This window comes from Protopterus annectens, chromosome 13.part0 (genome assembly GCF_019279795.1).
Source record: "Protopterus annectens isolate FY-2018-M chromosome 13.part0, PAN1.0, whole genome shotgun sequence".
Classification (NCBI taxonomy): Eukaryota; Metazoa; Chordata; order Ceratodontiformes; family Protopteridae; genus Protopterus; species Protopterus annectens.
Genome location: NC_056747.1, coordinates 25,642,381 through 25,657,319, shown reverse-complemented (window position 1 = coordinate 25,657,319; position 14,939 = coordinate 25,642,381). Strand labels below are relative to the sequence as shown.

General features: G+C 36.5%; 1 protein-coding gene across 1 annotated transcript in view; it reads right to left on the bottom strand.

Moving 5' to 3' along the window:
• Positions 1-519: 519 nt before the first annotated feature.
• LOC122817560 (complement C1q subcomponent subunit B-like) overlaps positions 520-14,939 on the bottom strand; it is a 92,876-nt gene continuing 78,456 nt past the window's right edge. The window contains exon 3 of the mRNA XM_044090596.1: positions 520-3,878. Within this exon, the coding sequence (XP_043946531.1) occupies positions 3,307-3,878 (572 nt within the window). The 3' untranslated portion in view covers positions 520-3,306. The remainder of the gene's footprint in view (positions 3,879-14,939) is intronic.

Here is a 14,939-nt window from a genome sequence, read left to right as displayed (position 1 = left end):
ATACCAAACAGGAGAGGACCCAGGACTGAACCCCAGGCTCAAATGCAGGTCACTGTATTAGACAAAAAGCAATATGCCATTGAGGAACAGCAGAGGGGTATTCAAAGACATTTAGATCTTCTGTCATCACTGAGTACTAAGAACTGCTGCTTTTTTATAATTTCAAGGAATATGACTAGGTTTTCATCCCAAATACATGCCTTTGCTCTGAAATGCACCCATGTATTTAAGATACATAACTAGCCTCTTCAACTGCATTCAGTGAAACTATGGGAACATTTTAAAAAAATTGACTTGTGTGATAGTTCTGTGTTTCTGAACCCCCCCCCCTCCAAAAAAAAAAGCTAAACAAATGAACAGACTCAAACATTTTTGATACAGATAAAGAACAGTATGAATTCTTAATTAAACCTTTGCATTTACAATATGAGTTCATTCTTTTGAGATGTAAATGGCTTATGTTTCTAGAATTGTTCAAACTTGTAAGTGCTTAGTTTTGTACAATAAAGAAATCCAGGATAGCACCACTGTAGAACATTTTATTTCACCTGTTTTAATATGTCTTTGAAACCATGAATTTGTAATGAGCTTGTGATAAGAACACACAGACGCACACATAAAAGCAAACAACTGTAGTACAAACTTAGTTTTATAGTAGGTACAAATATGACACTCTCTTGAGTACCAGTCAGAATTGTCACCTATGTTTTTACATTTAGACTGTTTAAATCAGTGAAGAAAGCTAAAATAGACTAAGAAAATATGATTCCTGTAGACTCCTTATAAGAAAGTCTACAGTTTATACATACAGTGCAGATACTCAAAATTATACATATTTATAAGTAAAAGAAAAAGAAACAGCTTATTCAGCTTTTGTTTCTAAGTAGGTATGTTTTAGTAGTAAAAAAAGTACTTATACTTTGCTGCAGAAAGAATGATGTTAAAACTTTGCTTGTGAAGTTTGCAAAGACACAGTAATAGTGGCAAACAGCTTCATAAAACAGATAGGCTGCACTCAAATTAGGTCGTTTTAATACGTTTACTTCAAGTTTCTGACTTTATGATCAAGAAAGAAACCTATTTTATAATTGGATCTCGTTTGATATCTTTCCATTGTGAAGGCATAGTTATGCTACGACACCAAACATAACACAAATTAATATCTCAAGTTCTATGCATTTATATTCTTTAAATATGTATAGCACTGTATTATGATCAGACGCCTGGTGACATTTGTTTTTGTCTTTCTGAGATTTGTATGCTTGTGTTATTTTCATGTGTAAATATTGTTTTTGCTTTTGTTGTGGTTTGTCATGTAAGTATTTCTGAGGACTCCCAGAAGAGTGAGCATTATGCCTTGCATGCACAGCTTTGCAGTGAGAAGATTACTAATAGATGTCAAAAATCAGTTTTATGGAGGCAATCCTGCCATGCACCCATGTGATGACTGCATTCCACAATCCTCTGGATTGACTAAAGTCATATTTGAAGTTACCTTTATTTGAAGAAAAGTCAAATTGCTGTTTTGTAACATGAAAAATCAAGTATCTACACTGTTTTACCTTCTCTGTTTTAGTAAACTCGAAGAAAACCAGCATTTTGAGAACACAATGCTTACGTCTGTCTGATTTCAGCACTTGTAGTTCACAGGCAGAAACAACTCTCTAGTTCTCTGTATTTTACTGTTGAGAAGTGTATACATTTCCATTGCTAAATGAAGTGATTAAGTATGACAGAATGGTTGCAGAATTTAACAAAAATCAGTTAACAAAGGCTGCATTATTCTATTCCAGTCCACCAAACTTCAAAATTGGGGACTTAGAAGATACTAGATGGCGATTTGTGGAGGACCATCATGGCCTTCCTTTTCACTGTAAATAACAACCTCAGAGACAGACTTAACAAAAATAATAGTAGTTTGAATTCAAAATGTTCACACATAGAGTGTGAAAAAGTATGCCTCTCACATGATCAGCTCTGTTATGAGATAATCAGTTTTTATTTGATTTTAATTGACAAGTCATTGTGGTTCAGTGAGATGTGACTTGGTTTAACAGATGTACAACCACATAATAGCCCATACCTAAGGGAGTTTTAGTAACATTTTTACCTTTTATAAAAAGGTTTATGTTTAGTTTAATTTTAGCAAACACTGTATCACTATATGCATATTAAATGGGAATAGTTTTGAGTTCCTGTTTGTGTGCTATTCATTGCAAATGTGTGTTTTATTTCAATATTTTTATATTGAAATGCAAATTAGCACTGCAGTGATATTGATTTTTTTTTTCTAGGCAGGATGTAATCCTGTTTAAGTTATCACAGGCATGCATGCATCACTGAAATCTAACCACTCATCCATCCATCCATCCATTCATTCATCCATCCATCCATCCATCCATAATCTCTTTTTCCCATATTTTGCACATGGGGTCAGTCTGTCACATCAAAAGTGGCTATTAGCTAAAGCCATTGTTCACATTGCCAGCTGGTTAGCCCTGCAGTATATCAATGAAATCTGTCATTCCCCGATATTACTTTTTTAATCCAATATATCATTTGCCATATACTGAATCAGTAGACCTCAATACAGTGTCCTGGACAAATTAACAGATGCAAAATGTGTTGGGAGATATTATGAATTGAGATTAAAAAACATTGTTTAATGTACAGTGTTTATTGCTGCATATTGCCTTTGTAGTGAATGTTGTAGAAAAAAAATGACTTCTCAATGTATTTCTCCATTCACACTTGCAGTATCTCTACCTACTCACTTTTTATTACAATTGTATATGTCAATGTTTCAGGAACTTTCTTCTGTAGCCAGCTCCTTACTGGTTTAGTCACTCAGGTTACTGTGCCCTCTGCTAACTTCGTAAGAAAGTCTACATTGAGCTATGACGGTGCACCTTAATCTCTATTTTGCAGTTTAAGTTTCTAAACTCCTTTTATTTTTGAATTATTAAAACAAACAGCTGACAGATTATTATTGAGTTCGAGGTGATCTCATCTTTATTCCTGTAGCAAGCTACTTGTATTTTATATAATACTTGCACAAATGTCTGCCAACCTAAAAAGAAAGTAATAATAAAATGCTATTGCATATTGCTCTATATCGTAGGTTATCTACTTCCTGATTGCAGATAGGCAGATTTAAATTTGAGTAACTGCGGTTTATATGTACACAGATGTAATCATTAAAAATACTTATTAACTAGAAATCAGTATAGACGTGTTGCATGACTAAGTGCTTTCCAAGCTAGAACATTAGTTACAGAGTTATGCATGCGAGCGGATTTAACATCTTCATGGGTCTGGAAAAATAAGAAACCCAGAAAAAATGCTGTCTGCCCCCTCTGTTCCTATCAGCGAATTCTTGTCAGTTGGTTCTAACCAGACCGACTCATCTTTATTCAGATGGACCACAACACTGCCTGAACTGACCTGGAAAGCAGTAGTCACATAATCACAAAATCCCACAACCCTCTGTCCTGTTCTCATGTTGTGACCTTTCTTGAAGTTAAGGCATAAGTTTCCACGTGAGCTTGTATGAAAGACAAAGTAATATAAACCAGGGATTGAGCATGTGAAAAGACCTTGTCGAGTTTTATAATGGTCTTGATCATTGTAGATTTTTTTGTCAAATCTTATTACTTGATTAGCGAAAGGAAAACTGCCAGTTGCTCGACCCATTGAAAATGCTGACCTTTGACTGGTTTTGTAGTCTCCTGAATCACCCCTGGGGCCCTGTGGACCAGGTTCCCCTTGAAGTCCTTCAGGTCCTGGAGGACCCATTGGACCCACCTTTCCAGGGAGGCCAGGAATTCCGTCTTCACCTTTTTCACCTTTTATTCCTCCTTCAACTTCTCCAGGAGCACCTGTTGGCAGTAACATTATTCTGTTAACTGCAGTTAATGAATTTCTGATAATTACGTACTGTACATTGTGCTACACTACTCATAAGTGGAAAATGCTAACTTGTAGAAATGCATAGTTTGTATGTTAAAACTCCAAAAATATATGCTTGAAAAACACATACTTAATGTCACCTAGTTTTAGGTGCAGCAGCATTACATAAAACAAATGACTGACACAGAGAAAATGTGGAAAGCTAAGAGTATTCGTAAATGAATAGTAACCACAAATTAGGTAACACTGTTCAAGTTCTTCCTCAGTGGAATTAAAACAGTAGAGGCAAAATTCTCTTGTTGGTTTAGAGTCATAACCCCACCCCCCCTACAAAAATGAAGCTTCATTGTTATCTCTGTAGTTAATATCATGCTTTCAAATACAGAAGTCAGAACAAATTACTTGATGAACTGGCTTTGCACCTGAGGTTGGGTCTATATTAGAACACCGAAGACACTAAATATCGAACATCCTAAAAAAAAATGCCTGACCTCAAACTCGTTATTTGCCCCCAACACACCCACGGTAATTATATATACCAACTCAGAGATCGCACTATTGTGAGGAAAGGGCAAATATCCCGATCTTCACTGTACTGCGATCTCACAAAAAGCACATTGAGGTCCGGCATTTGGAAGGCATTGTTAATGTAATCTGAAATTCAGAAGCAGCGTTTCAATGAAAGATACTTATCAGAAAATTATCTGCCAAAATAAAGTTGTTTTGTGTACATGACGATGTGTAATATTTCCATTTTTAGCAGATGAATACAAATGTGATTCTTCATAAAATGAAATATAGTGACATAGTAAATGATAAGACAATTAAAATTAAAAGCAAACAGCAACCTCCTCAAAAAAGTGTATAATTGCCTGATTGTTTTTTTCTGTCATAGATGCAAGTCTTCTAAAATTTTTCAACAGCTGCATACAATATGCAAAATTTTGATTATGAGATTTGTCTGTTCCTTTTGAACTTTCGCTCACTATTTCTGGCTTTACCACTTATAAATTATGGTATCGTTAAACAATAGAAATGCTTCATGTTTTTGCCATCATGAAACTTTACTCCAAGCAGTGATCTTATCCATGAAACCCTGTTAGCAAAAAGAAAATATTTACTTATCCAATACATCATTCTTAGCTTAATAAAAATAACTCCTTTGCTGACTTCTGACTGGGATGCAAAGCATGTAATGCTGCATGAATGGAGATCCTTTCTCTCTCAGTTTAAAGAAAAATAAAACAGTAAAATGTTTGTTCTTTATAATATTCTTTTTTTAGTACTTACAAGAGACACCATACTGATACTGAAAAGGGAATTTTTAAATATGGATGCCAGAGAAAACAGTTCTTCAGAGTGTTAAATGTGTTGAAATAACTGGCATATCTCTCAACCTCTTAGAGCAAGAAATCTGGACAAAGCCATAAATAAAAGTGGGACAAAGGCCCAAAAATAGGGAATTTTTTTTTAAATATTGCTCTTATAAATTTAGAAAGTTGATAGAATAGCAGATTTTGTATTAGCATGGATTTTCTGAAGGGTATTAATCCTGAAACTCAAATGTCTACCATTATTTTCTAAATTCAGTCTTTAATGATCTGCCACTAATTTGCCAGAAAACCTTGATTTTATGAAAAAACGGACCGAAAAATATGATGCAGAAATCTAGACATTCTGTGAAAATCTGTACAGCTGAGAGGTATGATGGTTTAAAGTAAAGAGCTGTGACTTGTGTGTGTTTAAGAGTTCTGGAGTAGCAAATCCTCCAAAATGGAAATGGCAACCTTAGGAACATTGATCAACATTCCTTTTTCAATCCTACAACGGCTGAACTTTAAAAAAAAAAAACAACAAGGTGTCTAATTTTGTGAAGAAATCTGTCACTCAAACCAAACTAATGAACACGCCCTAACAGTGAACTCTGACCAGATAGAAAAGGAGAATGTAGGGCCTAGATGCAAGTGGCAAAGGCTCGGTACAGCAGAACCGCATACTGAGCTGTTAGTGGGGGTGGCGAATGGAACCTTGAAGATAAGATTCAAAGGAAAATCTTAGTTTACTGCATACCATTCTGAACATTTTTTCTATTGGCAACAAAACATTCAGCTCCCAAAATGTCAGAGCAATTTTCTTTTTCATGAGGCAGATGATGAAGAAGGAAAAGACTGCTTCTTATGTAGGTCAGACACATTTATAGGTTCATATGCTCCCTGGTGATTACTAGGCTAATGACCCCGTTGTGCATTTTTAAACTTAGCCATACTTCACAAATGTGTCCCATTTTGATGCCCTAAGGGTATTTTAAGGTGTGTAGATATTAGATTTGGACATGGATGGAAAAGTACTTATTATGCTTTTGTCTACAAGAGACATCAGTGCCAGACCAGTGGTCCAAGTTATGCTTGGATCGGGTTAGGGAAGAACTCTGTTTCACATGGATGGGAAGCATGTTCTACAGAAAGGGTAGTTTCTGAGATAAATACCTGTTCCCCTAACATGACCTATTTATGTTACAGATGATGTTTAGGTCCCTAGAACTGGTAATTCTCATGCTATTTGAATTGCAGATTTTCAACAGTTCCATCTGAGCTGGATCAGAGGATGTTTTGTAGGCCAAACCATTGACTACATCACAGCAGTCTGTAAGAGACCAAGTGCAGGGATAGGGCCTTGGGGTGGTCTACATAGGACATGTTGTTTATGTCCTGTATTCCCTTTTTGAGGAACCTCTGCTGATCCTCATGTTGTTGCATATGCCTAGTCAGGTACATAGTGAAGGGAGCATTCTACTCAGTAATTGGTCTAATGAGGGCCAATTAAAGCTGAACAATGTCCTAAATGGCATATCCTAGCTTATAAGTTGTGCAACATAGAATCATTTCCTTTCTACAATGGACACATGATGGTCAATGTCCAAGTTACTGTCTGCATGCATTCCAAACTCCCTGACCATGGAGTCTACTTTTAGGGGTGGATCATCAAGGTGGTAGTTCTAAAAGTACACTATTTTGCATTTCTTGACATTAATTTTTTGACAGTGGCTGTGTCACCAGTTAGTAGTCTGTGTCCTGATTTCTTTGAGGGTATTTGTGTCTTTGGGGCATTCTATGACTGTGTCTAGTTTGCAATCATCTGCAAACATGATTAGCCAGAGGCCCTTGATGTTGACCTTGACTTCAGAGAAGTAGATGCCAAAAAGGAGTGCCCAGGCACTGTGCCTTGAGAAACTCCACTAGTAACTGGCATCATCTAATTTCTTGGATGCTATCTATGAGCCAGCTGGCAATCCAGCAAGTGGCATGAGGTTTATACCTAATTTTGTGAGTTTGTCTGTAATGCTCAACTGGAGTATTGTTTTGAATGCTTTAGGCAGGTCAAGGTAATCATTATGTATCACTTTGCCTTATTCATTCTCAAAGAAGTCCACCAGGTTTAGTGCACGAAGGTTTCCTATATCATTGTTTATCATTTTCATCACATTTCTTTCCTTAGCTTTACATACAAGACTAGTCAGATTTATGGATGTGTAGTTTCACCGGTCCATAGATGGCCAGTCCTTGTGCAGAGGTATGACAGTTGCAATCCTTCATTTCCTTGGCACCAAGCAAAAGTGGAGGCTATGCTTAAATAATGATACTAGTGGTCCTGATAGGTCATGTTTCATGGTATTAAGGAGGCATCTTGGGATATTATCTGAGCCAAATGATGCAGTGTTCTTGGCTTTGGAGAAGTAATTGAGGATCTTTTGGAGAGTTATGGCTGAGGGTATTTTCTGAGGGATGTTGGGGTGGAGAGAAGGGTAACATTGCAGCTCAATTTGTCAGCCAGTAGATCTGCTATATATCCCATCTCATCCCAGTAAAGGTAGCTCCACTTACAATTAGTTTAGCACATTGCTGTCTGCTGCTTTTGTGGTGGCAGACATAGCTGAAGAATGCTGTGCGATTCTCCTTGGTCTAGGAGGCTATTTTTACCTCAAATTTAGCTTTCGTAGACTAACTTAGCCCCTTTCATTGCTTGTATGGATTAATAAGAGATTTTTTGCATTGCTGGGCATTATGCTTCTTATTTTTGCCATGACTTTCTTCCTTTTGTTACACATCCTAATGATGTTGGGATTCTACCAGGGTGAAATTGCTTTTGAGTTCATCCTGTACTTTTTCTGGGTAGGTATATCAGTCTCTATCAGCTATTAACATGATTGTACAGGGTTTCCATGATTGATGCCGCACAGGGAGAGATATTCTTATGATTTAGGGTGACTTGAAACTTTGCCAGGATGTCACTTATTAGTGGAAAGTGTGCCTTAAAATAATTCCTAAAAGTTCTATTATCAGGGGTCCTGGGTTTTATTTTTATGATGTGACCTGGCCAGTGAGGACATTGCACTAAGAGGGTGCACTGTTCTTCCATGTTTGTGTAGACCAGGTCAAGTATATTAATACCCCTAGTGAGAGTACAGACTTGCTGGTCCAGGGTGCTTGAGTTTATAAAGTCTGGGAATACATCTGGGAATGCATGTCTAGGGTCGTGTATGATTCCCTGTTTATAGTGGGTTGCTAAAGTCACCTGAGAATGTGGCATTGAGTTGATTGGGGAGTGTCTCCAGTTTACTTAAGTATGTATTATGTGTTTTCTGGGTCATGGAGGGGGGCCTAGGATTTGCAAGGGTGTAGGACTTTGACTTTGGTAATTCGATGTGGAAAAGCTCAAGCAATCCACAATGTACTATATTGATGGATAACGTTTTTACCAATATTTCAAAGCTTAGAGGGGAACTAGTGCAGACCATCCCTAGCAAAGCAGATGAGTCTGTCATCCATATCATTCCAAGCTGACAAATATTGTACCCCTTCAAATGATGCCAAAAATTAAGCCAATTATTGAAGTAAGCACAATGCTCTTAGTTATTGTTCAAAATCTCCTCCCTGTCCTCTATCTCTCCTTCTTCTGCCTTCTACCTATGCAAAAACATTTTTTCTCACCTCTTAATACTAATCCTCCATTTTCCTTCTTTTCTCCACTTCTACCCAGTTAATTTCCAAATATGTTCCATAGCTTTTTAGATGCTGCAGCCAGTAATTCATGATACTCTGTTTAAATGTTGTATATTTGTTGATTATTGTATACCTCTGCTGATTACTTGCATAGCTCTGTTTACTATGTTCTTTATGTAATGTTGGAATTTTTCTGAAGCTTTTCTCCCCAGGCCTCTGCTGAAAAGGAGTAGCTTTCTTCCCATTTGGACCATACCAGTAAACAAATGCAATAAATAAATAAATAAAGCCTGAGACACATTGTTTGAGAGCTTCATCAAAATGCTCTTCATATAGTCCAGGGGGGTACATCTCAGAATACTTGCACCCACATTGACTATGACTGAGTTATATTGGTACTTGTGGTTCCACGACCTGATTGCATGAATGATCTGGTAGATCTTAGCATCTGAGAAGCAACTGACTGTGACTCTCTCCTTATTCAGCCTGCTGAGGGGGTCATCTGTGTGTCTCATAATGAAGTCTCCTATGACCAAAAAGTCAGGTTGTTTGGTGGTTTGCCTGATGGGCTTAGAAGTTGAGATGTCATGAGATATGGCTGTATGTCTCTTGGTGGGTGTTGTTTAGACTGAGTGCTTCTGAGTTTGCTGAAGATACATATTGTGGGTGTAACATCTGAGAGGCATTTGGGTTTAGGAAGATTACATTTATGATCCTCAGCATATGTGGATTAATGTGTCTGGTCCATACTATGCGTGTTGAGTGCAGTGTGTGTGTTTCTGGCAACCTATTTGTAAGAGCCTTGACTCCAGTGACATTCTTTAACTGCATCTCTCAGATACCATAACAGTTTGTTTACTGAAATAGGTAGCTGTCAGTAAACATGAGACACTTGCCACATTTCCCCAGGAAGACCGTATCTACCAAACTGGCTGCAAATATAGTAGAAAAGTGCATTTCCATGGTTACAGACTCTTATTACATGGTCTACAAGGTGGTGGTACAAGAGGAGTTTACAGCTGGCTACCTTGTGTGCTGTAGAACATAGACTACAATTAAGAAAATATAAGAGAAAACAGTGCTCCTCAATGAACAACTTACTTGCTCTTTGCACAACTAAGTACTGAGGAAATTTTAGAGGTAGTCAATACAGGGCACTGCTAATCACATATGCACAATGCCAAACATTGCACAAACTTGACACTTTTATAGAGCTTAGAAATCCAGTAAATAAGCAAAGTAGCCCTCTGGCCTACCAGAATAAACACACTCTTAAGGTTTTCTCAATGAGTTTCTGCACAGATTGAGACTATGAAGTCTTTGGACTTCCTGGACAGACTTAGAATCTAAATGTGGCAAGACATTGCAGAACTGTGGAAAGATTTCAACATTAGGTTAACATTAGGTTTATTTATATCCCAGTGAATAATGTAATTAGCAAAAAGATATTCAAGTAATCAGGTTAGACTCTGCAGTCATTTATTTCCACATCATAGGTTCATAGGTAGTATTAGCTGGCCATGAGGGCCATTTTAAGCCTAGCCAATTCCCTTTCTGCTTGAATTAAACTATCCGGTTTGGTATTAGACTGGCCTTACCCATCGCATGTTGTGTTATATATCACTATTATATACTGTAGAAGTTTTTAACTTCAGATTGCTATTGAGCATTGATTTTTAAGTTTCCAAATGACCGATTGTAATCTCTAGGTACATAGTGAGTTTCAGCTTTGTCTAAGTAAAATGGGTATTGATTAGATAAAGTATTGGAGTGCGTGCAGTACAAGTGGTTCTGTTGTGAGAAACTGTGGTGGAGGGATTTGTTTTCAATGATTAGTGAGTAGCTTGGACTCCATGTCAACTGTAGTCCTTTCATTGTGATTTGTCCTTAATTGTACATATGTAATTGTACTGCATCTGACTTGCTGAAAGTCTTATAGGAACAATTTCAACTCTATGAATGTATAAGTAGTTTAGTGACTTGGATGGGGTCATTTTTACCTGGCTTAGTTGCTTAATGGAGGAGCATCCTCAACATATGTCTGGACCTCTTAGCACAAAAAAATCTGGACAAAGCCAAAATTAAATATGGACATATTTTAAATGTTGCTGTCATAAACTTAGAAGGTTGCTAGAAAAAGGTCCTGTGTTACAATGCATTTTCTGAAGGAAATAAAGTCTGAAACTCGAGTGACTGTCATTATTTAGTAAAATCAATCCTCACTGATTTGCCACATAAATCCAGAAAAGCACAAATTTCATTCAAAACAGACCAGAAATATAGGGCAAAAATCTGGACACTGCAAAAATTTGGACAGTTGAGAGGTATGTTGGGCACATTATACCTTGCCCATGATTTATGTATAAAATGATGTAGTCTGAATTGCCATGTTTCCTATTCATACTTTGCTGCAGTTAGTATTTTTTTATCGGCTTACTATTGGCATTTCAAATTTGCATCGGTCAACCATTTAAAATATCAACTCTAAATGCGGAATTCGGAGTGCTGAAAAGTAAACCAAACCGAAAATGAATACATCGACAGCTATGGTTTGATGTATTCGATATAGCAGGAGGTGACGTCACTCACCTCCTGCTATGCACATTAACATGCCATTAGATGTACAGTCAATGGTACGTTAATTCTACTGTTTTGCAGGGGGGATATGCCACCTTGTGCCCCCCACACCCCATGCACATTAAATATACCAACTCTGAGATCGCACTCTTGTTCCTCACTGAACCACGATCCCCCTGCACAATGTCGAACCCAAATGCTCGACTTACACTACCCATTTGCTGTAGTATAGTCAATTCATTTGAGACATTCTGCCCACTTGGAAACTGCAAGTCAACCTCATGCAGTTCGACCAATGCAGTTTCCAAGCTTTGATAGTAAACCTTTTTTATCTACTGTTGATTGTTACCATATTATTAGGGTATATCATAGGCAGGCCTACTGAGCAATCTATTATTCTTGTTCCCTTCTTATTTATGTTAACCAGATAGCCTATTTCAATGTGGGTTATTAGATATTTAATTGGTGTGTATTCTGGTGTTTTGTCATAAAACAGATTGTTCTCTTTGTGTATATTATATGTGTTGAAAAGGTTTGTATCAATATCCTGTTTGAGTTATAATTATTCGGAAGGAGTCTGGTGGCAGATTATGGAGAGGGTCGGTCAATAAGTTGAGATCTTTTTGTTATTTCTTCTTAAATATGGAAGGAATGCAATTTGCTCAACTGTGATAGGGACTTATTGCTGGTGTGAAGAGTTCTTAAGCATTGCTTTGATTTTTCTTTCTGATTCTTATTCATATGGTTTATTGACTGGATAGCAGTTTTGTTGCCTTGAGAACTAGCCATTAGGTTTTGGCCTAAACTGTGTCTATTTTTCTGCTTCATTATCAGAAGAAGCATTTATACTTGAGTTGATCATATTTCATTATACTCAAACTTCTTTAAGAATACATGTTTGTTTTTTAAAGAATATTAGTTTAATGTTTTATTTCTGGAGACAATACACAGACATCTGTGGGTTGGGCTGAGAGTTTGGTTCTATTAATGGAATTCTATACTATGTGCTGAAAGTGACAGGTCTATATCACTTTGTTGAGACTCAAATGACCGAATGCTCATTTGTTGAACACCTATTTAGTGAAAACACTATTCAACACCCAGTGTTTTAAGCAAAACGTTTCCTAGGGCAAACTGACGGTAGTCCACCCTAGCGACCGTCAACAAAACCATAAATCTTAACACCTATGCAGGTGGGGGCTATGCCCCCTACACCCCACACACCTCCCCTAAATAAATATACCAACTCCAAGATCACACTACCGTGGAGAAAAGGGCAAATTCCAGATACTGGCCAAACATCGATTTGCCCTAGGAAACATTTTGTTTAAAACGTCGGTCGATGAATAGTGTTTTCATTGAATAGGTGTTTGAGAAATGAGTGTTCACTCATTTGAGTTTTGACAAAATAATATAGACTAGAAAGTGACGCGCGCGCACACACACACACACACACACACACACACACACACACACACACACACGCATGCATGCATGCATGCACACACACGCGCGCACATACACGCACACATACACACACACACACAAACACACACACATGCACACGCAAACATACACACACACACACACACACACACACACACACACACACACACACACACACACATACATGCATGCACACACACGCACTCATACACACACATGTGCACGCGCATGTGCATACACACACACGCACACATACACACACACACACACACGCACACGCACACTTGCATATACACATGCACACACACACACACACACACACACACACACACACACAAACACACATGCACACATACACATGCACAAGCCAACAAACCCTTTATTCAACTTTCAAGGACTTACCTAACAAATAGAAAACAATATAATTGTACTTAGCATTGAATTCCAGTAACACTATTCCAAAAGAAAACATATCACGTATCCATTATGAACTTCAGGTACATTCTGTATGTTATAAAAACATTTATAGAACTGGGGACAGAATATGATTTAAGCACAAAGGAACACAACTGTGTTATGCCTGCCAAAAATGTGAATATACAGTGAGTGATGCTTACTTTAAACATCCTGTGTCAGGAGCATATATGGTTTCTCGTGCTTTGCTATTTGTACAACTAGAAATTTAGTTTATTTAACAAGTTGCACAGCAAGTACAACATTTTACATGTTTAAAACTGGCACATCTGAAAGATCATCTATCAAAGCGTTACTCTGATATATGATGTAGAATACAGATTAGTGTTATACCAAACAAGTTTTAAAATGCATTGACAATCATACTTAATTGTTTTCAAAATTATTCAAAACATAATTTTGAAAAATAGAGCTGAGAATATTACCTTAAGCTCTGAAATAGCTGAGTATTACTGGATTACGTTGTTGACAGTTGATGTTCAAGATTGGGTTAAATTCAGTAGTAGGTATTTAACTCGTTGTTAATATGAAACAATTAAATGTTATCAATTAAAAAAATATTCTAAATGTTGATGCTTTTTTATCATTATTGATTGATATTATAGTATGAAAACTTGTAACTATTTTGTAGAAGAGTTGCTTTGATTTATTAATTCTTTGTCACATAATTTGTTTATTTATTTTATCTGTTAACTGAACTAGGTTGACTAACCTTAAGAATAAGACCCTTTCCAGTTGTGGTCCAAATAGATGAGCTCCGTACAATACCATATACATTTAAAAGCAAGAACACTAATATAACAATAATATATGTGCAGTAATATGACTGAAACATGACAATATTGCAATGAAAAAATCATTAAGTAGAAATCATTTACTATTTAATTAGATTTAAGAATATAACTCATATCTATTTGCACATAATACAACTAAGCAGTATGTGTTAAAAAAAGAACAGAATGTGAAGTGACTGAGGCAAAGGGAAGAAAAATAAAATGAAATAAGGAATTATAAAGTAATTTAAATCTGAAAGTAAAAATAGAGGTTTTGTAAGATGTTAAAGTAGAGATTAGTAAAAAAGCCCTTATGTATTTATTATATATGTTAATTTTATAATTACATCATGTTCAATGTTTGAAAGAGAATATCATGTCTGGCATGGGGCACTTGTCATGCATGCTAAATAGTTTTGAAGTATAAAACTTTGTGTATTGCTTTCTGATCTAATTTCATTAGATTTTGTTAAATTATTCTATGTAAATGCTAGCATTTTTAATCATTAGTTTTATCATCTAATGAGATATTTTGCTATGTTAAATCTTTGATTATTAAGCATTTCAGCTGTGACATTCTACTAAGGACTTAATAAAAAAGGTTTATGGTTTTGACCCTCTTGCCTGCTGAAATATGAAGATCATCATATTTTCATAACATTTAGCAGATACTACTTTGTAACTTTAGCCAAGTACATCCCACACTGACTGTTTACTGTGCATACACAGAAAATCAAGCCAGCTTTTAGATAGCATCTTT